Source organism: Panthera pardus, unplaced genomic scaffold (genome assembly GCF_024362965.1).
Source record: "Panthera pardus isolate Hobbes unplaced genomic scaffold, ASM2436296v1 HiC_scaffold_17, whole genome shotgun sequence".
Classification (NCBI taxonomy): Eukaryota; Metazoa; Chordata; class Mammalia; order Carnivora; family Felidae; genus Panthera; species Panthera pardus.
In genome coordinates, this window is record NW_026526732.1 from 123,865,954 (window position 1) to 123,890,487 (window position 24,534).

The 24,534-nt window shown below is 40.1% G+C and overlaps 1 protein-coding gene across 1 annotated transcript in view; it reads right to left on the reverse strand.

Annotated features, from left to right (window-relative positions):
* The window catches only part of SYCP2L (synaptonemal complex protein 2 like), a 112,941-nt gene that overhangs the window by 64,320 nt on the left and 24,087 nt on the right, over positions 1 to 24,534 (reverse strand). Inside the window, exons 10-19 of the mRNA XM_053904911.1 lie at positions 24,361 to 24,503; positions 22,527 to 22,579; positions 21,870 to 21,915; positions 20,131 to 20,223; positions 19,973 to 20,033; positions 4,683 to 4,828; positions 2,427 to 2,520; positions 1,818 to 1,918; positions 1,020 to 1,077; positions 844 to 922 (exon numbers count right to left, since the gene is read on the reverse strand). Of these exons, the coding sequence (XP_053760886.1) occupies positions 844 to 922; positions 1,020 to 1,077; positions 1,818 to 1,918; positions 2,427 to 2,520; positions 4,683 to 4,828; positions 19,973 to 20,033; positions 20,131 to 20,223; positions 21,870 to 21,915; positions 22,527 to 22,579; positions 24,361 to 24,503 (874 nt within the window). The remainder of the gene's footprint in view (positions 1 to 843; positions 923 to 1,019; positions 1,078 to 1,817; positions 1,919 to 2,426; positions 2,521 to 4,682; positions 4,829 to 19,972; positions 20,034 to 20,130; positions 20,224 to 21,869; positions 21,916 to 22,526; positions 22,580 to 24,360; positions 24,504 to 24,534) is intronic.

Genomic DNA, 24,534 nt, shown 5'->3' on the forward strand with positions numbered 1-24,534 from the left:
TGAGCCACCAGGCACCCAAGAGTGCCTATTCTTTGATTCCATCGATAGATTTTTTAAAACGCAATCTCTTCTATCCTGGCAAAAAGCAGATGAGTGATTGCAAGGGGCAGGTGAGGGGGATGGAAAGGGAAGAAGGATTTCAAAGGGGCAAGAGTATCTTGGAGATGATGGCTCTGTTCATTATCTTGATTGCAGTGATGGTCCCAGTGTAGACATATGTCAAAAGTCAAATTCCACACTTTAAATACGTACAGTTTATTTAATTCCAATGATCTCAATAAAGCTATAAAAAGTACTTGTCCTATGACCCATTTTTCATAGGCCTATATGGAAAAGTGACAAATTAATGGCCAGATGGATACACGTTTCCTGGGCTGGGAATATTCAGTGTTTTGCTGCAGAAAAAGACATCACCAAGCATATTACTGGGGGTATAATGGTAGAGATCTATAGGTCAGGAGAACAATCCAGCACTGCTCAAATCATTATGTGGAAAACTGCACACAATACTCTCTCCTTGCGTGGGGTGTGGTCAGATGCAGAAAAGACGGAGGGCCCAGGCCATTGACATATATATTAACTAGTCACCCTAATAGCAATCAACATGGTTTATTAATTTTGAAAATCGCGGGGCACCTGGGGGACTCAGTCCATTAAATGTCCGACTTTGGCTCAGGTCATGATCTCATGTTTCGTGGGTTCGAGCCCTGCGTCGGGCTCCGTGCTGACTGCTCAGAGCCTGGAGCCTGCTTCTGATTCTGTGCCTCCCTCTCTCGCTCTGCCCCTCCCATTTGTGTACATGCTCTCTCAAAAATAAACATTAAAAAAAAAAGAGTCACATACCTAGATTTGTCATTTAATTTAGGATCTTGAACTTTTACTGATGGTTCTTGTAAATCTGAAGATTCATATTTTGAAGTAACTTCCAATCATGAAAATTAAAAACAAAAATTAAGCTTTTCAAGTAAACACTTAAGAATAATACTCAAAAGCCTTAGGATACATTTAAAAAATCTGACCTTGTTGCACATCATCCGGTTTCAACTTTTCAGGTGAACTATCTCCTGTATTTGTTTGCTGTAGAAAAAAATAGTTACGGTGCCTTTGAAGTCCCTCTTTTGAAATGCTCTTGGAGCCACTTTACACATCCACAGAAAAGCATTTCCACTAAATAATGAGATACCAGGCTTTTCATTCGCTAGACTTTGCTCCTAATGACTGCTGACTGCTCCAAAAAATTGATATTCACTCTTAGGCAAAGATTTGCCACTCGCAAAAACACGATCATTATGCTTCTATGTAATCTCCATGTAATTAAATATAAACAAAATGGGGACCAGACTGAATACCTGTACATGCCAAGAGGTGTGTTAGGATGAAAATAAAATGTATGCCTAGCATCCAGGAGGGCTATAGTATGAACCAGCTATTACCCCCATTTTATAGCTGAGAAGCCTCAGACTCAGTGATGTTAATTTCCCCAAGTTCCTGTATCTAGTCAGGGAAAACCAGGTCCGACTCCAAACATTAGACTCTTTTCCCTATAATCTTTTCCCTACAATCTCAGTCTCCGTGAGAAAACGAGGCAGAGGCAGCCAAGTCACACGTTCCTCTGGAGAGCCAAGTTGCATGGAAGCAGAGAACCCATGAACATGGCAAACAAAAGTAATCTAAAGGAGAGGAGTGCCCCCCCCCTCAAAAGGGGGAGATCCATTGGTCAGGAAAAAAATGGACTACAAGCCAGGAGAGATGCCTTCCACCTGTCAGCATCCTGGTGGACACAGTTCAAAACTTTGCGCCCAGCATCCCATACTCACGACAGGCTCATTAGACTGATCATTTACAGGGAGAGCTGTTGGGCAGTGGTCATCTCCAGCACTCATTAACTCTGCCAGCTTAGTGGATTCTTCTGTCTGGTCTATACACATAGAGAAAAGAGCATTAAAAGTGGAAACAATAACCATATGCCACGGTGACCACATTCTCCCATCGTTCTTCATGGGACCCCATGCTGACAGTACATCGCCATCTATTGGTAAGAGCTGGTAATCACATCCTGTCTTAAATCTCAAGTCCGAAATCTACCTGCACTTTGAGAAAGAAACAGCTTTGGGATGGGACTGGTAATAGATACAGGATCTATGCAGGGTCAGCTTTGGGGGTGGCCGGGCCTTTCCGTGCCCCCATATTCTGCCTCCAGCCACCCCTATCATATTTTCTCCTTTTTCCATTTCCATTGACCCACAAGAGAATGTATCAGACTGGGAAAATAATATAAGATGTTAGCAACTTTTCTTTCTCCGTAGGTACAATGGAACATTTATTACTCTTACAGGACCACAGGCTTGCAGTGACCTCTTCCAAGTAAGGTTTTATTATTGTCTTTACAGGGAATTCAGAGTAAGAAATTTTATTTCCCAGTATACCTGTCTCTCTTTCATGACTGCTAGGAATGTCAGTGTCTGCTTTCTCAAATTTACCAGAAAGTTCGGAGGAGCTTCTTTTCTGGTCAGGCAACATCTGAAATGCAAGCCAAAATCCACATGACCTTTAAAAGGACTAAACTCTTAAAAATTTAAGGAAAAGCTAAGGCTCAGAACACAGCAAAATGATAAATTCAAAGTTAGTCTTTGGTTTGTCCTCTTTTGAAGGATAATGTTACTGTTTCCACCTCTCTGACCCCCTTCCCTCCAGGACTAGCTCTGGCTGACCACTTCCCTTCTTTCACTCACTCCATCCTCGTGTCTTCACAGCCTGCAGTGAGTTCTCAACTGTGGGATTTCTCCAATCCCCACTCCTTCCTCACAAGGGCCTCACGGTCTAGGAACTGCAGCTTAATCACAGGAAAACCTTAGTTCTACCCCGAAACATTTTCTTCACTTTGGGAGACATGGAAATACACACAATTCTGAAATTTTTCTTTTTTTTTTTTTAATGTTTGTTTATTTTAAGAGAGAGAGAGAGAGAAAATGAATGGGAGTGGGGCAGAGAGAAAGGGAGAGAGAGAATCCCAAGCAGGCTCCACACTATCAGCACGGAGCCCGACGTGGGGCTTGAACCCACAAACCGGGGACAGCATGACCTGAGCTGAAATCAAGAGTCAGATGCTTAACAGACTGAGCCACCCAGTAGCCCCCTGGGTTTTTCACCGAATAAAGGCAAACCTCTAATGTTGAGGCAGAAAGGAAGGGAGGCTCAGAAGACTAATTCACCAAAGCAAAGTCATTTTGGTTTTCGACTGACCCTTAACCTGTCAGCAGGTCGTAAGAAGAGTCATAAGATCTGACTAACAGAAGACTGTAAGACTCCACTCCAACCGGCAGTAAAAGGCGGAGGCCATTGTTAAAATTGGTCCCTATAGGTAATCTCGCGACCCTAGGAAAATGGAAAAAACATACTTCCCAGTGTAAATGATAAACCCAAAGCTTCACAGCCCCTCCCTATAGAGTTAGGTAATTTTAAAAACATAAAACCCTTTTCCAGAGGCAAAGCGGGGTCCCTTTTCCTCATCTTGGAGGAGGGGCCACTACTTTGTCTGTGAAGTAGCTCTTTTCTTATTTCTAGGTTTAACAAATCTTTGTCCCTTTCTCTAAATGGTTTTCTCTTGAATTCTTTCTCCCATAAAGCCAAGAACCCTCTTGGTGAGGGTCTATACACCCTCTCTGTGGGGGCCTTAGCCTATGTAGCCTCAGTGTTAGGCCAATTCATATGTAATATGTTATAGGAAGTAATTTTTCAGTAAATGATTCTCTTTCTCTCGTCCTCACCCATGAAATGGTCTTTTCATAGGGTGAGTCTTTGGGAACACTACCACAGAGCACTTTACAGTGTATGAGAGGTCTTCATATGCAACTCAATGCCAAAAGCAAATGGGCCCAAGGCTTCCCCCCGACTTCTTAATTCAACCTCCTATCGGCCATTATCATAATATCGTAGGTCTCATCACTAATTTCTTTGCTCTGCCTATCATCTGTGATAGAGAAAATCTTTGTGATCTTTGCTGTGTGTCAACAGGAAACATCACAGTCAATGATCTGGAGGCCATATCAGTCTAGAAGAGGTATAAACCATTACAGCATAAGACCAGGAGATAAAATTTCAGAACTCCCTAAGAGACACGATTTCTAGCGATTCCCCTTGGTCCTCAAGGAGGGGAGAGAGAAGGAAATACTAAGAAGCCCACAGCAAGTATCCTCAGAACTTCAGGAAGAATGTGGCGAGGTGGTAATGTTATCCTAGAAGATTTTTAACTGTTCACAATAAGTGGAGTAAAAACATTTTGAGGCACAAAGGGGTTTTGTGTCCTACGTGTGCTTGTTACAGAATATTCCAAAGATCAAGCTATCTGCTTGAGCAGATGTTCACATCAAAACCCAACAAGAAAGTTAAAGACATAAAAACATGCTAAAACAGGGGCGCCTGGGTGGCTCAGTTGGTTGAGCGACCGACTTCGGCTCAGGTCATGGTTTCACAGTTTGTGAGTTCGAGCCCCGCGTCGGGCTCTGTGCTGACAGCTCCGAGCCTGGAGCCTGTTTCCGATTCTGTGTCTCCCTCTCTTTCTGCCCCTTCCCCACTCACGCTCTGTCTCTCTCTCTCTCAAAATAAAATAAAAACATTAAAAAAATAAAAAAAAAAACACGCTAAAACATTTCCAAACGATCCAAAAGAATTAAGTTTGCCACCTGTTTGTCTTCTCCTAAAGCTTTGATAGAAGCTTGTGAGATGTTGAATTGCAAATCAAAATGGATTTCTATTTTCATCACTTCTTTGTTGCTGATATTAAAAGGCTTCTTCAGGTAAATGATAAGCATCTTCACATTTCCAGTTTCTAACAAAAAACAAAGTATACAAATGCTTATCAACACGCTGAAAGGTTTTAAGATTTTAGAATTGTAAACAACCACACTTGGATATTTGTCAACTGCTCAGATTTGTCTGCAATAAGAAGTTGAAAAGAAATTGTGTTAGATAAAGTTACTTTGAACTCATTTTTATTAGAAGCACATTTGTGTGTTTACACATACAAATACACACAGTATGATTATGTAGTTAATCCTGGAAAGACAGGAAGTTACTTGTCTTAGCAGCCAAGCAATGGAGATGGTTTTGGCTTCTAAAATTTGATCTTATTTTTTTAATTTTTAAGATTTATTTATTTTTGAGACAGAGCACAAGCAGGAAAGGGTGGTGGGATGGGGGGGGGGGGGTTGTGGTGGTGGCAGACACAAGATCCGAAGTGGGCTCTACACTGACAGAAGCAAGCCTGATGCAGGGCTTGAACTTACAAACTGTGAGATCATGACCTGAGCCAAAGTCGGAAGCTGAACCAACTGAGCCATCCAGGAGCCCCAATCTGATTTTTTTTTTTTAATTTTAAGTGATCTCTACACCCAATGTGGGGCTCAAACTTACAACCTCAAGATCAAGAGTTGTGTGTTCTACCAACTGAGCCAGCCAGGTGTCCCTTCAATCTGATTTTTAAAGATCATTTTGTGAATACAAAGTTTTACCTACAGTAAGTATTTTACCACCCAATGTATAAACCACAACACTCATTCTCCTTCTTAATCTCAGATCTCACTTCTAAAATTCAAAATAAAATTCATTGTTCCCGATATGCAAAAATGAAATAATCTTATTTCAATAGACTCCATGTAAGAAAGAGAAATTAAAACATCCTAGAGGCACCTGTGTCTCAGACAACAGTCACCTTGAGGGCCTCCTACCAGGACATCAGCTCTTTACTGATGAATAACAACTGGTTTCAGAAAACAAGATAGAACAAAATTCATGGAGAGTTCAAGAGTAAACCACAATAACTATAAACTGAGTCAGAGGCACCAGGCAAGAAAGTCCCTGAAAGAGCAGACAAAACTAAGGGTCACAGATTAAGGAGAATGGAGAGAAGAGTGAGACACACAGGGGCCTGGATCTGTGACCACTGAACCCCTGAAACATGGCTAGTACAAACTGGCATGTCCTAGAAGCATAACATACACATCAGTTTGTGAAGACTTCACACACAAAAAGGTAGAATCTCTCATTTTTTATAGTGATTACCTATTAAAATAGTAATATTTGGAATATATTGGGTAAAATATGTTAAAATTTGCTTTTTACCTTTTTTAATGGACTACTATAAGATTTTTAAATATGTGGCTCCTTTGATGGTACCACCCTTCCAGCTGCCCTCGCCCCCCCCAGCTGCCCTCGCCCCCCCCACCCCCCTCCAATATGCCCTTGGCTGGAGTCCATCCAAAGAGGTACCACAAGACTGGAAGTACACAAGCGGGCCCAATAGGAGCCATGACGCCTCCAAAGGGACTCCTGCTCTGGGGAGTGGGGGTGGGAAAGATAACCACATATATCAGACCCACTGCAGGCCCCAACCATGGGCAGGGACAGGGGGAGAGACATCTTGTGTGAATGCAGGCCCCACTCACCAATGAAAGCTTCTCAGGGTACAACACAGGAAAAGTGCCCTGCATTTTTGGTGCTTTGGCATTTTGCAAACCCCTGGTCTGACTCAACTCAGGTGAATGTGGCCCCAGACTGGCCCACTAACAACACAGGAACTAAAATCCCTGCCTCCAACAGGCAAAGAGAGCCGATGCAGACAACTGTACTGAAGGCAAAAATGTGGTTACCCACAACAGTAGGATGCATGCAATACATAAAGCAGCCACCCACGAAGTACCAGATTCTGGTGAACAGGGGACACTGCCCTTCAGGGCACTCCAGGACCGCTTCTTCATAAGGCCACTACTTTCAAGAACTGAAGACATAGCTGATTTTCCTAACACACAGAAACAGACAAAATGAGTACACAGAGGAATATGCCCCATATGAAAGAACAAAATAAGATTACAGCAAGAAAGCTAAATAAAAACGGAGTTAAGTAATATGCCTGATAGAGAATTTAAAGTAATAGTCATAAAGATACTCCCTGGACAGGAGAAAAGGGTGGAAGATCTCAGTAAGACCCTCAACAAAGACACAGGAAACCTAAAGAACCAATCAGAGATGAAGAGCTCAATAACCAAAATTAAAAATATACCAGATGGAATAAGTAGTAGACTAGAGGAAGCAGAAGGACAGATCAGTGACCTGGAGGACAGGGTAATGGAAAGCAGCCAAGCTAAAGAGGAGAGAGAAAATAAAAAATGAAAATAGACTAAGGGAACTCAGCAACACCACCAAGTGCAACAACATTCACATTATAGGGATCTCAGAAGGAGAAGAGAGAAAAAAGGGTGTAGAAAATCTATTTGAGAAATAATAGCTGAAAACTTCCCAAATTGGGGAAAGGAAACAACTACAGATCCAGGAGGCAGAGAGAGTCCCCAACAAAATTAACCCAAATAGTCCAGGCCAAAACACACTGTAATTAAAATAGCAAAAAGTAGTGATAAAGAATTTTAAAAGCAGCAAGAGAAAACAGTTATATACAAGGGAAACCCCATAAGGCCATCGACTGATTTTTCAGCAAAAAAACTTTTCAGTCCAAAAGGGAGTGGCATGCTATATTCAAAGTGCTGAAAGAAAAAAACCTACGACCAAGCACACTCCATCCATCAAGGCTATCATGTAGAATAGAAGGAAAGATAAAGAGTTTCCAAACAAAAGTTAAAGGAATCCATGACTACTAAAGCAACCCTATAAGAAACGTTAAAGGGGACTCTCTGAGTGGAAAGGAAAGACCTTAAGAGTAAGAAAAGTAGTAAACACAAAACAGTAAAATGAAGCATATCTATAAAAATCAGTCAAGGGATTCATATGATAAAAGGATGTTAAGTATGACATCATATACATAAAACATGGTGGGGAGAAGAGTAAAAACGGATTCAAACTTAAGCAGCCATCAACTTAACATACACTACTATATTCAAAAAATGTTATATACAAACCTAATGGTAATCACAAATCAAAAATCAGTAACAGATCTGTAAAAATAATGGAGAAAGGAATCCAAGCATCTGACTAAAGAAAGCCAGAAAACTGAAAGAAAAGAGCATGAGAATAAAGGAATAGAGAAGAACTACAAAAACAACCATAAAACAAATAATAAAATGGCAATAAGTACATACCTATAAATAATTACCTTGAATGTAAATGGACTAAACAAAAGACAGACAGTAACAGAATAGATAAAAAGCAAGACTTATCTTATATGTTGCCTATAGGAGATTCATTTCAGACCTAAACATGCGTGGAGATTAAAGGTGAAGGGATGGAAAAGCATTTATCATGTAAAAGGATGTGAAAAGAAAGCTGGGGTAACAATACTTCTATTGGAAAAAAAAGCCATGAAAGACTGGCTCTGCCTGCATTCTGCCTTGACCTTCCCATGTGGCCCTTGGGGTATACTGGGTACTTTCTCCAGGATCTGATAAATGATGCTATGAATGCTCAGTGGGGGGAAAAGATGGTGGCAGAGTAGGAGGGCCCGAGGCTCATCTTGTCCCACAAACACAACTAGGTAAATACCAAATCATCCTAAATACCCAAGAAATTGACCTGAACACGGACAGATCAAACTCCACAACTAAAGGGAGAAAAGAGGCCATATAGAGAAAGGTAGAAAGTGCAGAGCCTTGATGTGGGGGAGAAATGGATCTCAGGAGCCACAGAAGGGAGGGGGCCATAAACAAGGGCAGGAAAAGGAGGAGCACACAGGGGAACACACAGGGAGAATGTTTCCCTAATGCCATTGACTTGGAAAATGAAAGGGGTTGAATTTTGAGAGTTCTTGAAATCAGCAGGGCTTAAGACATGGAGTTTTAAAAGTCAATGGGCTTGGCTTGAATAGAGCGTGGAGGGCACTGACTGCTCCTGGAAAGAAGGCAGGTAAACAACTTAGGGGAAGTTTGGGAACAGCAATCTGAAAAACACCTAGGACACACAGAAGGGGATTATTCACTATTCTAGGAGCACTTCCTTGAGAGGTAGCGTTCATGGAGATGTTTCTCCAGGGACAGAGGAGCTGGCCAGTGCCATTTCCCTCCCCTGCCTCTCAGCATAAACACAGAGACACCTGCAGGAAGCAGCATGGTGCCCACACTGGCTTCCTACCTTGCTTACACCAAGCCCCACCTCCTGTGCTCTGGTGGCACTACCCTTCTCAGTCAAGCCTGCCTCAGTGACAACATGGCAGGCTGCACAAACCCCTGCCCAAACCACGTCTCTGATCAGAGTTTTGCAGGGTCTCAGTTTTTGTGTAAGCAGTATCAAGTATCATTTCACAGGTAGATCAGAGTACACCTGGTTAAAAGTCACCACATTCAGGTCAGGGATCAAACACTGCCTGTGGGGGATAAGCTTAGGAACCCCCCAGGCTTACACCAATGGGTTGACAAGGCATAAAGAAATACAAAGTCATAAAATGCTCACACCTGAGTTTGGGTAAAACAGATTGGCACTCCAAGAATAGGGGGGTGCAAAGACACCCCAAGAATAGGGAAGCACAAAGGTGCCAGGAATAGGGAGGTGCAAAGGCACCCCAAAATAAAGAGGGGGTGCAGAGCCCCCAAAACAGAGAGGGAGAGGCAAAGGCCTGAAACAGAAACAGTGCAAAAGTGCCCAATACATAGGTATATGAAATAAATAAGATTAGATGTTCAGGGTGGAAGCACTCCCAATTTAGTACTATAGCAGAAAAGCTGCTTTCACAGGAGGATAGGGCCAGGTTAGGTAAATTGGTGAATTGGACTATGGACTGCTGCACTGCAGGTAAAGCAGCCCAGAGCAGAAATGGTTAACAAAGCAGAAAAGGTGCCTTGTCAACCCTGAGGTTATTCCCCCTGTCTTATCCCCTAGGCTAGCTAAGGTAAACAGAGGTGCTGCCTCATGTCCGCTGTAAACAACCCTCCTCCCGACTGCCCAGTGCCCGGATTTTGTTTTATATTAACCCAAACCCCTAACCACAAATATCCTCAAGATCCCCTTTCCCTCACGTCCACAAGTTAGCATTCACAGATTCATTGTCCCTTTGTGCATGTCCATCGCCATGTTTGTAAGCCTTCTGATCTTAATAAAAATGGGGCAAGGACCCTTATTCAGGGCTCTTGTCTTTTCCTGGACATTAGCCATCTCTCACTTTCAATCCTGTGTCGCACTCTTTTGCTAAACAAGAGAGAACTTTAGACTTAATCTACAACAACTGCCCACAGCAGACAAGGAGAGCCTCTGCAGATGACTGGCCTGAAGGATAGAACAGCCAAAACACAACAGCATAGTGCACGAAGCATGCACCAGAGACACTCTCTGAAGCACCAGGCCCTGGGCACTACATGACCTCTTCTTAATAAAGCCATTACTTTCAGGAGGACACATTACTGGCTTTTCTAACACAAAGAAGAAGGCAGAGACTTAGACAAAATGCAAAGACAGAAATTTATCCCCAATGAAAGAACAAGATAAGGCCATGGCCAGAGATCTAAGTAAAACACATAAGTAACATGCTTGTTGGAGAATTTAAAGCAACAATCGTAATACTCACTGGGTTGGAGAAAATACGTCAGAGACACCCTTACCACAAAGATAAAAGAGTTAAAGAATCAATTAGAGATGAAGAGTGCAATAAAATGAGATTTAAACAGGCTTGATGCAATTAACAGCAGGCTGGAAGAAGGTGAGGAATTAGTGACCTAGAAGACAAAATAATGGAAAGTAATGAAGCTGAACAAAAGAGAAAAAGAATAAATCACAAGAATAGACTTAGGGAACTCAACGGCTTCATCAAACATAATAACATTCATATTATTAGAGTCACAGAAGAGAAAAAAAGGGGGCAGAAAATTTATTGGAGGAAATAATAGAAGAAAACTTCCCTAATCTCAGGAAGGAAACAGACATCCAGACTCAGGAGGCACAGAGAACTTTCATCAAAATCAAAAAAAGCAGGCCAACACTAAGATATACTGTAAACAAATTTGCAAATTATAGTGATAAAAAGTCTTAAAAGCAGCAAGACGAAAGAAGTCCTTAACATACAAGGGAAGACCCATAAGGCTAGCTGGAGACTTCTCAACAGAAACTTGACAAGCCAGAAGGGAGTGGCATGATACATTCAATGTGTTAATTGGGAAAAATCTGCAGCCAAGAATACTCTGTCCAGCAAGGCTATCATTCAGAATAGAAGGAGAGATAAAGTTTCCCAAACAAAAATTAAAAGGAGTCCATGATCACTAAACCAGCACTGCTGGAAATATTACAGGGGACTCACAAGTGCAAAGGAGAGACCAAAAGTGACAAGGATCAGAGATAATCTCCGGAAACATTGACAAAAACAAGCAACAAAATGGCAATAAATACATATCAATAATTACTTTGAATATAAATGGATCAATCCTCCAACCAAAAGATACAGGGTGTCAAAATGGATTAAAAACAAGACCCATCTATAGGCTACCTATATGAGTCTCATTTTAGACCTAAAGACACCTGCAGATTGAAAATGAGGGGGTGAAGAAACACCGATACACAAATGAATGTTAAAAGAAAGCCAGAGTAGCAAGACTTAAAAATAAAGGCTATGATGGCACAAAAACAGACACTCAGATCAATTGAACAGAATAGAGAACCCAGAAATGGACCCACAAACATATGGCCAACTACTCTTTGACAAAGCAGGAAAGAACACCCAGTAGAATAAAGACAGTCTCTTCAGCAAGTGGTGCTGGGAAAACTGGACAGCGACATGCAGAAGAATGAACCTGGACCACTTTCTTACACCATACACAAAAATAAACTCAAAATGGATGAAAGACCTAAATGTAAGACAGGAAGCCATCAAAATCCTCAAGGAGAAAGCAGGCAAAAAACCTCTTTGATCTTGGCCACAGCAACTTCTTACTCAACATGTCTCCAGAGACCAGGGAAACAAAAGCAAAAATAAACTATTGGGACCTCATCAAAATAAAAAGCTCTGCACAGCGAAGGAAACAATCAGCAAAACTAAAAAGCAACTGACAGAATGGGAGAAGATATTTGTAAACGCCATATCAGATAAAGGGTTAGTATCAAAAATCTATAAAGAACTTATCAAACTCAACATCCAAAAAACAAATAATCCAGTGAATAAATGGGCCAAAGACATGAATAGACACTTCTCCAAAGAAGACATCCAGATGGCCAACCAACACATGAAAAAATGCTCAACATCACTCATCATCAGGGAAATACAAATCAAAACCACAGTGAGATACCACCTCACACCTGTCGCAATGGCTAACAGTAACAACTCAGGCAACAACAGATGTTGGCGAGGATGCAGAGAAAGAGGATCTCTATTGCACTGTTGGTGGAAATGCAAGCTGGTGCAGCCACTCTGGAAAACAGTATGGAGGGTCCTCAAAAAATTAAAAATAGAACTACCCCGTGACCCAGCAATTGCACTACTAGATATTTATCCAAGGGATATAGGTATGCTGTTTCGAAGGGGCACATGCACCCCAATGTTTATAGCAGCACTATCAATAATAGCCAAAATACGGAAGGAGCCCAAATGTCCATCGATGGATGAATGGATAGAGAAGATGTGATACATATATACAATGGAATATTACTCGGCAATCAAAAAGAATGAAATCTTGCCATTTGCAACAACATGGATGGAACTAGAGGGTATTATGCTAAGCAAAATTAGTCAGAGAAAGACAAATATCATATGGCTTCACTCATATGAGGGCTTTAAGAGACAGAACAGATGAACATAAGGGAAGGGAAGCAAAAATAATATAAAAACAGGGAGGGGGACAGAACATAAGAGACTCCTAAATATGGAGAACAAACAGACGGTTACTGGAGGGGTTGTGGGAAGGGGGATGGGCTAAATGGGTAGGGGGCATTAGGGAATCTACTCCTGAAATCATTGTTGCACTATATACTAATTTGGATGTAAATTAAAAAACTTTTCTTTAAAAATAAAAAAACAATAAAATAAAAATAAAGACTATGACAAGAGATAAAGAAAGACACTATATAATCATAATGGGGAGCAACCCAAAAAGATATAACAATTGTAAATACTTAAGTACCAAACATGAAAGCACCCAAATACAGAAACCTGTTAATAACAAACATAAAAGAATCATTAATACAATAGCAGTAGGGGACTTTAACACCCCACTTACAGCAAAGGACAGATCATCTAAGCAGAAAATCAATAAGGAAACAATGGCTTTGAATGACACACTGGGTCAGACTTAACACATATTCAGAACATTCCATCCTAAAGCAGAATACACATTCTTTTCAAGTGCACATGGAACATTCTCCAGAATAGATCACATTAGGACACAAATCAGGCCTCAACAAGTATAAAAGGACTGTAATCATACCATGTACCTTTTCTGATCACAACATTATGAAACTTGAAGTCAACCACAAGAAATTTGGAAAGACCAAAAATGCATGGAGGTTAAAGAACATCCTACTAAGTAATTAGTCAGTCAACCAGGAAATCAACAAAGAAATAAGAAAATGCATGGAAACAAATGAAGATGAAAACACAATGGTCCCAAACCTTTGGGATACGGCAAAAGTGGTATTAAGAGGGAAGTTTATAGCAGTACAGGGGTACCTCAAGAAAAAGCTCAAACAACCTAAGTTTAAACCTAAAGGAGCTAGAGAAAGAATAACAAAACCTGAAGCCAGGAGAAGGAAGGAAATAATAAAGATTAGAGCAGAAATAAGTGATATATAAACTAAAAAAGCACTAGAACCGATCAATGAAACCAGGAGCTGCTTCTTTGAAAAACTTAACAAAAGGGATAACCCCTTATTGAGACTTCTATCAAAAAGACAAGAGAAAGGACCCAAATAAATAAAATCAGATGAGAAAAGAGTAATAACAACCAACACCACAGAAAAACAAATTAATTATAGTATTATAAAAAACCATACACCAATAAATTGGGCAACCTGGAAGAAATGGATAAATTCCAAGAAACAAGCTACCAGAACTGAAACAGGAAGAAATAGAAAACTTGAACAGATTGATAACTAGCAAAGAAACTGAATCAGTAATCAAAACTCCCAACAAAAGTCCAGAGACTGATGGCTTTATAGATGAATTATATCATTGAAAGAAGATTTAAACCCTATTCTTCTCAAACTAGTCCAAAAAATAGGACAAAAACTTCTGGATTCATTCTGTGAAGTCAGCATTACCTGATACCAAAACCAGATAAAGATCCCATTAAAAAAAGAACTACAGGCCAATATCCCAAATCATTCCCATAATCAAGTGGGGTTTATTGCTGGGGTGCAAGCGTGGTTCAATATTGACAAAACAACGTGATACATCACATCAATAAAAGAAAGTATAAGAACCATATGATTATTTCAATAGATGAAGAATCATTTGAAAAAGAACAGCACACATCACATTAATGATAAAAACCCTCAGCAGAGTAGGTTTAGGGGGAATATACCTCAATGTCAGTAAGGCCATATACGAAAACTCCACAGCTAACAACATCATACTCAATGGGGAAAAACAGCTTTTCCACTATGGTTGGGAAAAACACAGATGTCCACTCTCACCACTGTTATTTAACATAATTCTAGAAGTCCTAGCCTCAGCAATCAGACAACAAAAAGAAATAAAAGGCATCCAAATTAGCAAGAAAGTCAAACTTACTATTCACCAGTGACGGGATACTCTATATAGAGAATCCAAAAGACCACCAAAAACTGCTAGAACTGATACAAATTCAGTAAAGTTGCATGATACAAAAACAACCTTCAGAAATGTATTGCATTTCCATACGCCAATAATAAAACAGCAGAAGGAGAAATTAGGAAATCAATTTCATTTATAATTGCACCAAAAACAATAAGATACTTATGATGAGGGACCATAAGGCAAGCTGAGGGCCAAGCACAAGCTAGCACACACCCTCCCCCCACCCAAGGAAGGATATGTATAATATTTTAGGAGCTCCTGGTACCCAAGAACAAAGGAAAGGACAGAAAACAGATAGTTAAACTGTTAAGAGTCTCCATCAATTCACAAATATCTTAGTACAATTACCAAAAAAAGGTCAATCTTATCAATGGCCTAAAATCCAGGCACTCCCTACTGTCTTAATGCTTTACTAGAGGGAAAACAACCTTAGTTTGACAATAGCTAGACCTTCAGCAATCTGGGAGTCTTTAGCATATGAAAATCCCTTTAAGAAACTTCCTCCTGACTTTATCTCCCCCAACACCTTAATATGTAACTAGTCACTCTTTACAACCCCAGTGCTGCTCTTTCTGCATACAGGTCCTGTCCTTGTGCTTCAACAAAATCACCTTCTTGCACCAAAGAGGTTTTCAAGAATTCTTTCTTGGCCATCAGCTCCGAACCCTACCATCACCCCAAAACTTCATCACCTATAAATAAACCTAACCAAAGGGGTGAAAGACCTATAAACTCTGAAACCCTGATGAGACACTGAGCCCCCTATGTAAGCATATACCAGCTCCTGTGCCTGGATCAAGACCTCCTGTGGGCTGGGAGATGGTGGTACAGGGCCTGTTTCACATCCCTGCTCCTGGGGCAGCAAGAGACCGGGCGTCTTAAGTGGGGGTGTCCTCATCCCGAGGCATGCTGCACCACTGGCCCAGGCCTGCTGTGGCTTCTGGCAGTGCTCACCTAGTTCTCGAGGCCTACTGCAACAGAGAGAAAGGAGACAGGGAGCAGGCAGCGCTGCCTCCCAGGGCATAGTGGAGGAGGCTGAGGTCATCCAGCTCCTGAACACAGCCAAGTTGAGCATCACCAAAGATGAGCCAGAAAGGACTGAGCTAATTTAACATGATTCATCTTGCCTAACAGACCAACAATAGAAAGGCCATCACTTCCACTTTCGATTTGATGGCCAACTTAGCATTTATATGGGGTCAGCTTGAAAATGCTGAAAAGCTTTTTAAAGCAATAATGAGTTACCTGCTTGGAAGGGACATACAATAGGAAAACAATGCAATAATTCAACTCTCTCTAAAGCTGACCAGTATCTATGCTGCTCAAGATAGCCAGCAGGAGCAAATTCCCATCTATGAATTCTACGTGTCAACTCTAGAGGGAAAAACTGAAAGAGGAAAGGAATTAGCAGAAGACATTTTGTTGGCAAAAGAGAAAGCCAACACCCACCTCCTCCTTGGCATGTGTTTAGACACCTATACTTGCTACCTTCTATTCTCCAAGCAGAGAACAGAAGATGTATGAAATAGAACAGGTTTGAAAAAGCTTTGCAGATTTTTGAAGAAATACTAGGAGGAAGACACCCATAGACCGTCATGCTGATGAGTGCCGTGGCTACCACCCTGGATGCACAGGGCCACTTTGATAGGCCTGTGTTTATGTGCAACGGGCATCAGATCTGGTGAGACAGAACATCCTGAGCTGCTCAGGAATCCATGCTGCTCAGGAATCTAGCTGCAATTCTGATGCACAGAGAAGGATACGCATAAGCAAAAGAGATCTTCCAGGAAACACTAAAGCAAGCAGAGCTGAAAAGAGAGGAGGTTTCCATACAGCACCTCAGGGAAGAGTTGGCTGAGCTGTCAAGAAAAAGTAGACCTTTTAACTTAATTTTATGAAGCACTAACTCCCTTTCTGTTGTAGGGAATTTTCAGCAACAGCTATTATGTCAGTCTCAGTGGCACCCAAACCATTGACTTAAATCTTTTTTCCTTGATATTCAAGTGTCGTCAACTTACCTATGGTGAAGGACTAATTGTAGACACTACCTCTTTTGTTTTTTTAAAAAGGAACAACTTTTAGCCCTGGCTGATTTTGACTTCTAAGGACAGATAAGTGATGCTTTCAGTTGTAACCTATGGTTAGGTGCTAGCTGTGCTGGTCTAACTATAGGTGGAGATGGGCCAGTTTTCCCTTGGGATGGGTGTGTGGTGATACCCCCTCCCAAGCATCTTTATCCTAACACTTTGGTCTGTTGATTTGCCCCCATTTATTTTATCAATATCTGGCTGATCACAGCTATGTCTCATGGTAAAGGGGGATTATGGGGAGTTTTCTTATTTGAAAAATAAGAAATGGTGAGTTTTCTTATTTCACGAAGCCCAGTGTGGGATCTAATGCATAATGGACCCAAAGTGTTATCTTGGTTTACACCAGTGTCCAGCATGAAGTTTCAAAGTAGGAATTAGGACCTTGAAAATATGGCCATTTCATTATAAATGAAAGGGACTATCTGTTTTTATATCCGGTTCTATACAACTATGAAAAAGGGGGGAAAGGAATGCTACAAACTCCTGTCAATGCTATTTGAGCACTCCATTTCCTCTGCAACCTAGGTCCCTGAACAGACTCATCTGAGGAGCTCTTAAAGACACACATGCCCAGGCTGGACCCCCAAACCTTCTGTCTCAGGGTAGGGCCTTACAAATTTAACATGCAAAATATCCGCAGTAATTCTGATATGTACTGCTAGTACCAATCTGGATCCTAGTCCTGGCCTTTTGAGTTTGGGTCTCAATATCCTCATCTGTAAAGTAGGGATGGAGACGGTAGCCATGGGAGAACATATTTAATCATCTGACCTTAAGTGAATAGACTACTGTGTTGAAAGATCTTTATCACACTGCTTCAAAAGTATATACATACAAGATAGGCAGATGGAGGTCTTTACCTTAGCAGTCTGGAAAAGAGCTCTTTGCCTAGCGGAATGGCAATTTTATAAGTACCATAAAGGAACACTGTTATTGCTGATAAGCTTTTGGGGGTAAGGATGTGAATGGGAATGATAAACAGATATTTTTGTTTCCTGTGTACATACTGCAAGAATCTTTTCACGACACTCTCAAAAAAAAAAAAAAATCACTGATTAAAGAAATTGAAAAAAAGAAATTGAAGATGACAAAGAAATGGGAAGACCTTCTATACTCATGGATTGGAAGAACAAATACTGTTAAAATATCCATACTATGTAAAGCAAACTACAAAGTTAACACAATCCCTATCAAAATACCAACAGCATTTTTCACAGAGCTAGAACAAACAATGCTAAGATTTATATGGAACCACAGAAGACCCCAAACAGTCAAAGCAGCCTTGAAAAAGAAAAGCAAAGCCAGAGGCATCACAATTCCAGACTTCAAGTTGTGTTACAAAGCTGTAGTGATCAAAACAATATGGTACCAGCACAAAAAAAGACACATAGATCAATGAAACAGAAAACTCAGAAATGAGCCCACAACATGGTCAATTATGTTAATTATATGGTCAATTACATGATCAATTGATTATATTAATTGAATGGTTAATTAATCTTCAACAAAGCAGGAAATATCCAATGGGAAAAAGACACTCTTCAACAATTGGTATTGGGGAAACTGGACTGCTTTCAAAATGAATTCAAGGCCTAATGTGAAACCTGAAACCATAATAATGCTAGAAAAGAGCCCAGGCAGTAAGATCTCTGACATCAGCCATCCCAACATTTTTTTTAGATCTTCTGATGCAAGGGAAACAACAAAACAAAACTTTTGCACAGAGAAGAAAACAATCAACAAAATTAAAAGGCAACCTATGGAATGGGAGAAGATATTTGCAAATGACCTATCTGATCAAGGGTTAGTATCCAAAATATATAAAGAACTGATACAGCTCGGAACCCAAAAAACAAATAATGCAATTAATAACTGGGCAGAGGATGTGAACAGACATTTCTCCAAAGAAGACCTACAGATGGCCAATAGACACATGAAAAGATGGTCAACATCACTCACCAGGGAAATGCAAATCAAAAGCACAATGACGTATCACCTCACACCTGTCAACATGGCTAAAATCAACACAAGAAACAAGTATTGGCAAGGATGTGGAGAAAGAGGAATTCTCTTGCACTGTTGGTGGGAATGCAAAGTGGTGCAGCCAGTATGGAAAACAGTATGGAGGTTCCTCAAAAAGTTAAAAATTGGATTATCATACCATCTAGTAATTCTGTGTGTTTACCCAAAGAATACAAAAACATTAATTCAAAAAGATATATGCACCTTAGGTTTGTTGCAGCATTATTTACAATAGCCAAATTATTGAAGTAGCCCAAATGTCCCTGGACACATGAAGAGATGATATGGCCCCACTCAAAAAAGGGTAACTCCTGATTTCATGCCCCTCAACATTACTTACCAACCTAGAAGAAAGAAAATATAAGTGGATATGCCTACATGAACTCATCAATAATTACTATAAATCTTTGGGGGAAGGACGGCAGGTACTACCACCTTTTTTTTTTTTTTAATTGTGGTATAAAACATTTACCATGTTAACCATTGCTAGTTCATAGCACTAGTATGCTAGTTCATAGCATTAAATTTATTCACATTGTCATACAACAGATTTCCAGAACTTTCTCCTTCCCACAGCGCCTGAAAACCACCATTCTACTTCCTGTCTCTATCAATTTCATTTTTCTAGATACCCTATAAAGTGGAATCATACAATATTTGTCTTTTAGTGACTGGCCTATTCATTTAGCATACTGTCCTGAAGGTTCATCCATGTTGTGGCATGTGTCAGACTTCTTCTAAAAGCTGAATAGTACTCCATCATATATATACATACACACACACTTTTCTTTATTCATCTGTAGATGGACATTTTGGTCGCTTCCACCTCTTGGCTATTGTGAATAATGCTGCAATGAACACCGGTATGCAAATATCTCAAGTCCTGCTTTCATTTCTTCTGGATATGTTACCTAGAAGTGAAATTGCTGGCTCATACGGTGATTCTATTTTTAAGGTTTTGAAAAACTGTAACTATTTTTACAATGAGAAAACCAGGCACGTAACCGAATCCTAAAATCACAGAGTGAAAGAGTCACCAACCCCATACCTCTGCATCCTGGCCCTGAACATAGTGTTCCTTCCACCACGCTATACTATTTCCCTTCCACCTCAAAGAATAAAGTCTGCTCTAGAATCAGAACTAAATGTGGGGTAGAATTCATCATCTTACCTATTATGCTGAAATTAATCACTGCTTCCTTCAAAATTCTTACTGAGTCCCACAGAGCACTCTTGGAAAAAAATAAGGTAAATTCATGAGCACAAAATATACCTGCATATGAACAATTTCTAAGCACTTAGGTTTAAATAGGATTCAAATGCAGTTACCTTAGTATTGTCTATATAAAAAGTTACACTCTGACTTCCAAGGTTGAAATCAATCCAAAATTTCTCTAGTTTTTCATCATTTGGTTTTCTCATCTATAATATATAATTAAGGCATAAATTGTATAGATACCATGTTAAAGGGTCAGATGAAAATTATTCCACTAAAAACAACTTCTGCTCTTCATAGAAAAAACACTACCCTAATATTATAGTATGTCTTGATGGTCTTACTCTTTTCTGCAAAATGAGAGGTAGGTCTCAACTTTATACAACTAAGCTATTTCTTCAGGGGGCGGGGGACACAACCACTATCCTTAGCTTAACATTTAAAAGATGTTTAAATGTGTCTGAGGACTCTATCCATACAAGTCCCCCCCCCCCCCCCGCCACTGGTGAGAATCATGAGAAAATAGTCATATGTTGGAGCAGTAACAATCTATACTGTAGATGCACGGAAACTTCTAGAGAAGGAGGTATTATGATCAAATATAAGTGATTATTTGCTATCCAACTTAATATATCCATTAAAGTAGAGCTAAGACTTAAGTTCAAATTACCTTCATTTTAACTGATTACTACAAGAACATTTTTTTTTTAAAAAGCTTCAAACAGTATGACCTTTAGAATAACAGTGTATGTGTCCTCCTCTGGCTTTCAGTTTCCACATAGGTACCTTTCTGAAGGCACGTTACCAATGCCTTTATTTCCTCTCAGCTGTTTTCTAGACCTATCAGGAAATATATAAAGAGTTTTTATTCCTTAACAATGGAAAAAACACTAGACTTACTACTCTACCACTTGCTTTTCCAAAAATGGCATTTCTTAGACATCTTTCCATCATAGGTGCTTACTTTTTAACACCTGTAGAGTTGAATGAAAGTTTTAACCTATGATGTATGTTACTGGAAGCCAGTTTAGGGCCCTGATTGAAACTGATGAAAATTTAGAAGTAATAAAAAAAAAAAAAAAAAAATAGAAGAACCACCAAGCAGATGTTGGAACCTTCAGATAACCAGGAAGAAAAAGAATGGAGATAAAGGAATCAAAGAAGCTACTAAAATCAGGAAGAGAGATCCTAGGGAGGAGAAACTTGTGGTATGGTCATGCATTAAAGGCTTAGCTCCCAGAGGCCAAGAGAGGGGCTCTGAACCCAAAACAAAGAAATGGTTAATTAGGATATTTTGAAGACAAGATCCAGGAAACATCAACAGAGTCAAGGTTCAGAGATCTTTGAAGATTTTATCCCCAATGGAGGTGCTATAGGTGGATATTTTTCCTTTAGGAAGCAAAGAAGGTGGTGAAAAGAGACCTTACCCTTAGACTATAAAGTACAAGATAGAATGATCTAGAAAAAACAGAGTGCTCCCAATTTCTGTGGATAAAGTGGGGAATATCAATTGGATGGAAAAAAAGGGAATTGCCCTTTTCCCTACAATCTAGGCATGAACAATGGTACTCACTAACAGGGTAAAATAAGGCCAGATTCCTCTGATTGATTTCATGAACACAGCAGCAACCCTAAAATTCCTGCATCTAGTGGTAACAGTAGGGTCCTTAAACGTATTAGTAACGCATCCCAGTTATGGTAGGATAGGATACAGGAGAAAGAAGACTTCAGAGTTGCGGCCTCTAGAAGTAAACTTCCTTCTTTAAAAAGCCCTTCTGTGTGGGGAGAGCAGTTTGGCCTAACTATGGGTTACATTATATATCACTCCCAGGGCCCCCAGAGATAAACTTACCTCATGCCCATCAGCAAAAGCAGCAATACACGGGAAGGAATAGACCCTGCAAAACACTTCACAATTAAAATGCAAAATAAAATGTGGCTGGAGCCCCAATACAACCTACAGATGTTCTATAACAAGAATTTGTAACTAGGGTGGGCAATTAAGTCGCTTAGCACAAAGTATGGACAAGGGTCTCAAGCCTGCAAATGGATACTACTATGAGTAGGTTTCCAATCTCCATCTGGCAGTCTATAAATCAGGTTTATCGGTACTAGATCTCAGCCCAGTTGTGTGGCAAGATTCCCAATGGTAGGAGTGAATTCAGAAAATTCTCATCAAGGACTTTGTCTGTGAAATAAATTTATCTCCAGTGCCTCAAACCTTCAGGAAGTCACTTTTCATAAAATCTTCTGGACAGGTTAAAAAATGTTCCAAGTTATAAGTAAATGTGCTCAAATACTGATAGAGATAAACACATACAAATGAATCACTAGGGAGAAGGGATCTAATCTTCTGATGTTTCTATTCAATGCATAATCCATTAGTGATCAATAAGTTATGTATCCTATATTCTCTCCTGAAATAAAACAGATCCTAGATTTTTCTTTAGTATTAGACATTTTCAGAAAACAACTAGTCAATAAAATAACACCCAGAGAAATATCTTACCTTCTTTCATCACCAAGTCTGTCGTTTAGGTGATTGAGAAATCGTCTACCATCCTTCAAAGGAAATAATGCAAACTTTAATTAAAAAAAACAACAGAGGTCTTATTTAAATACTATTTTTGCCAGCATGAAGAAGCTAGTGTTTGCTTTGAAACTCCCAGGACCCAGTAACATCTCAAGGTTTCACCAAGATTCATCATTACAGGTTAATTAAAACGATACTTTGTGTTATAAAGAGGCAGCTTCAGACCCAAATTCTGGAAGGAACCCCCAGCCAGCAGATTTTCAGCAGAGGAATGCTTTAAGTCTCCAAAAGTTATAGGCACAGTTACATTTCATTGGGTTAAGAGAAAGAGAAATACGTTTAACTAGTGACCTAGATTCGTTTCGCTAACGCACCGGGCGTCCATCTTGCTAACATCTGCCCAGCTCAAGCCAACCACAAATCCATAAACTTGTCAACTTGGAGTTTATCTGGGTGTGTTACCCGCTGCCATTTTTCCTTATAAGGAGTTCTTCTCTAGCCTATTCCTTCCTAGTTTCTCTTTCCTGATACAAGTTCAGAGAATAAGGATTATTTTTTAAAGTTCTCCCGACCCGAAGCTAGTAGAAAGGTAAATTTGTTGCCTCCAAAATACTAAAGCTGAACACTGACCCAGGCTTTTGTCCCTTTTCTTAGCAAGGACTGGCTGTTGTAGTACATCCTCATACTTTATACATTTATTCAGCACTAAGTAGACAGCAGTAATGCAAGTCTGGACCTCAAAGTAGCTCAATTAAGAAGTGCATGGCTCTGTGGGGAAGAGGTTTTGCGAAACACTACCTTTGACCGATTTTCATGAAAATTCCCTGCAGAGGAGAGAACGACACAGAGGAAAAAGGAAACTAGCATCTGAATGCCCACCACATCCCCGGCACTTTTGGTTTCTCTCATTCAGTGCTCACAATTTTAAGGTGGCTTTTATTCCCATTTCACAGATAACAACCCTAAGCCTTCATAAGTCAACTACTTTACATGATGTATGCATTTTTGTAAGCCAGGGAGGTAGTACTCGAACCCGAGGCTTATGTATGGGCTTTCCATCTAGGTCAAACGGAAAACTGGCTAGACAACTACTGTGTATCTGGCAACAGGCTCAATGTATTTTCAATAATATATTTAAGAGTTCAGATTTAATAAAATTCTAATTACATAGCAGTGTTGACTAGAAAGGCTTGGTTCAACGCTTTCATGGTTATTAAGAATTTTACTTTTTCCCAAGGGCCTACCCCTCATTTTAAGAGTGTTTTGAAAGAAGAGGGAAAATATTTTAGCTATTTTAAGATGTGGGTGAATATGCAGCCAAGCTATGAGCTATTTTTGTGCTATTCAAGGATATAACCACGGTGAGCCAGACTGCGTGGAAAGCACTGAAAATTATTATTCCTCGAAACTGTAGAGCACCCCATGCCAATTTCAGCCTTCCCTCATCTTCCCAGCTGCTCCATGCAAGACTGAAATGCACATTTCTTTCTTCTACAGCTCTGACCACCATCTGAGGGTCGCTAAAATGGCTCCCTACTCCATGTTTTCTCTAACTGGATCTATCCTATTCGCATTGTTCTGTGTCCAGTATAAGTTACCTATAAAGCAGCCTTATCTGTATGTCCAGATTTGGCCCACAAATCTGGTGTTCACGTGGTCCTCAAATCATTTCACAGAGATGGAGAACAGGAAGCTTAAGAATGACAATTTAATCACATTTGAAGAAAAACTCCTCCCCTGAGCCCAATGCTCAGGAAAACAGTGTGAGGATGCATTGATTAAATGGAATTCTGATGACCAAGAATCGCACCGTCTCAAATTCTCGATCCTTAATTTCTTTGAAAGCTTCAGCAATGATGTCATCTTCAAACCACTGATGGACAAGGTCCCCCCTGGATTTTTTCAAGGTCAGTCTACACAATGCTTCGGAAAGAGCAACCTGCTGGTCATAATCTAGAGATTAAAAGCATGATAGACCTAGATC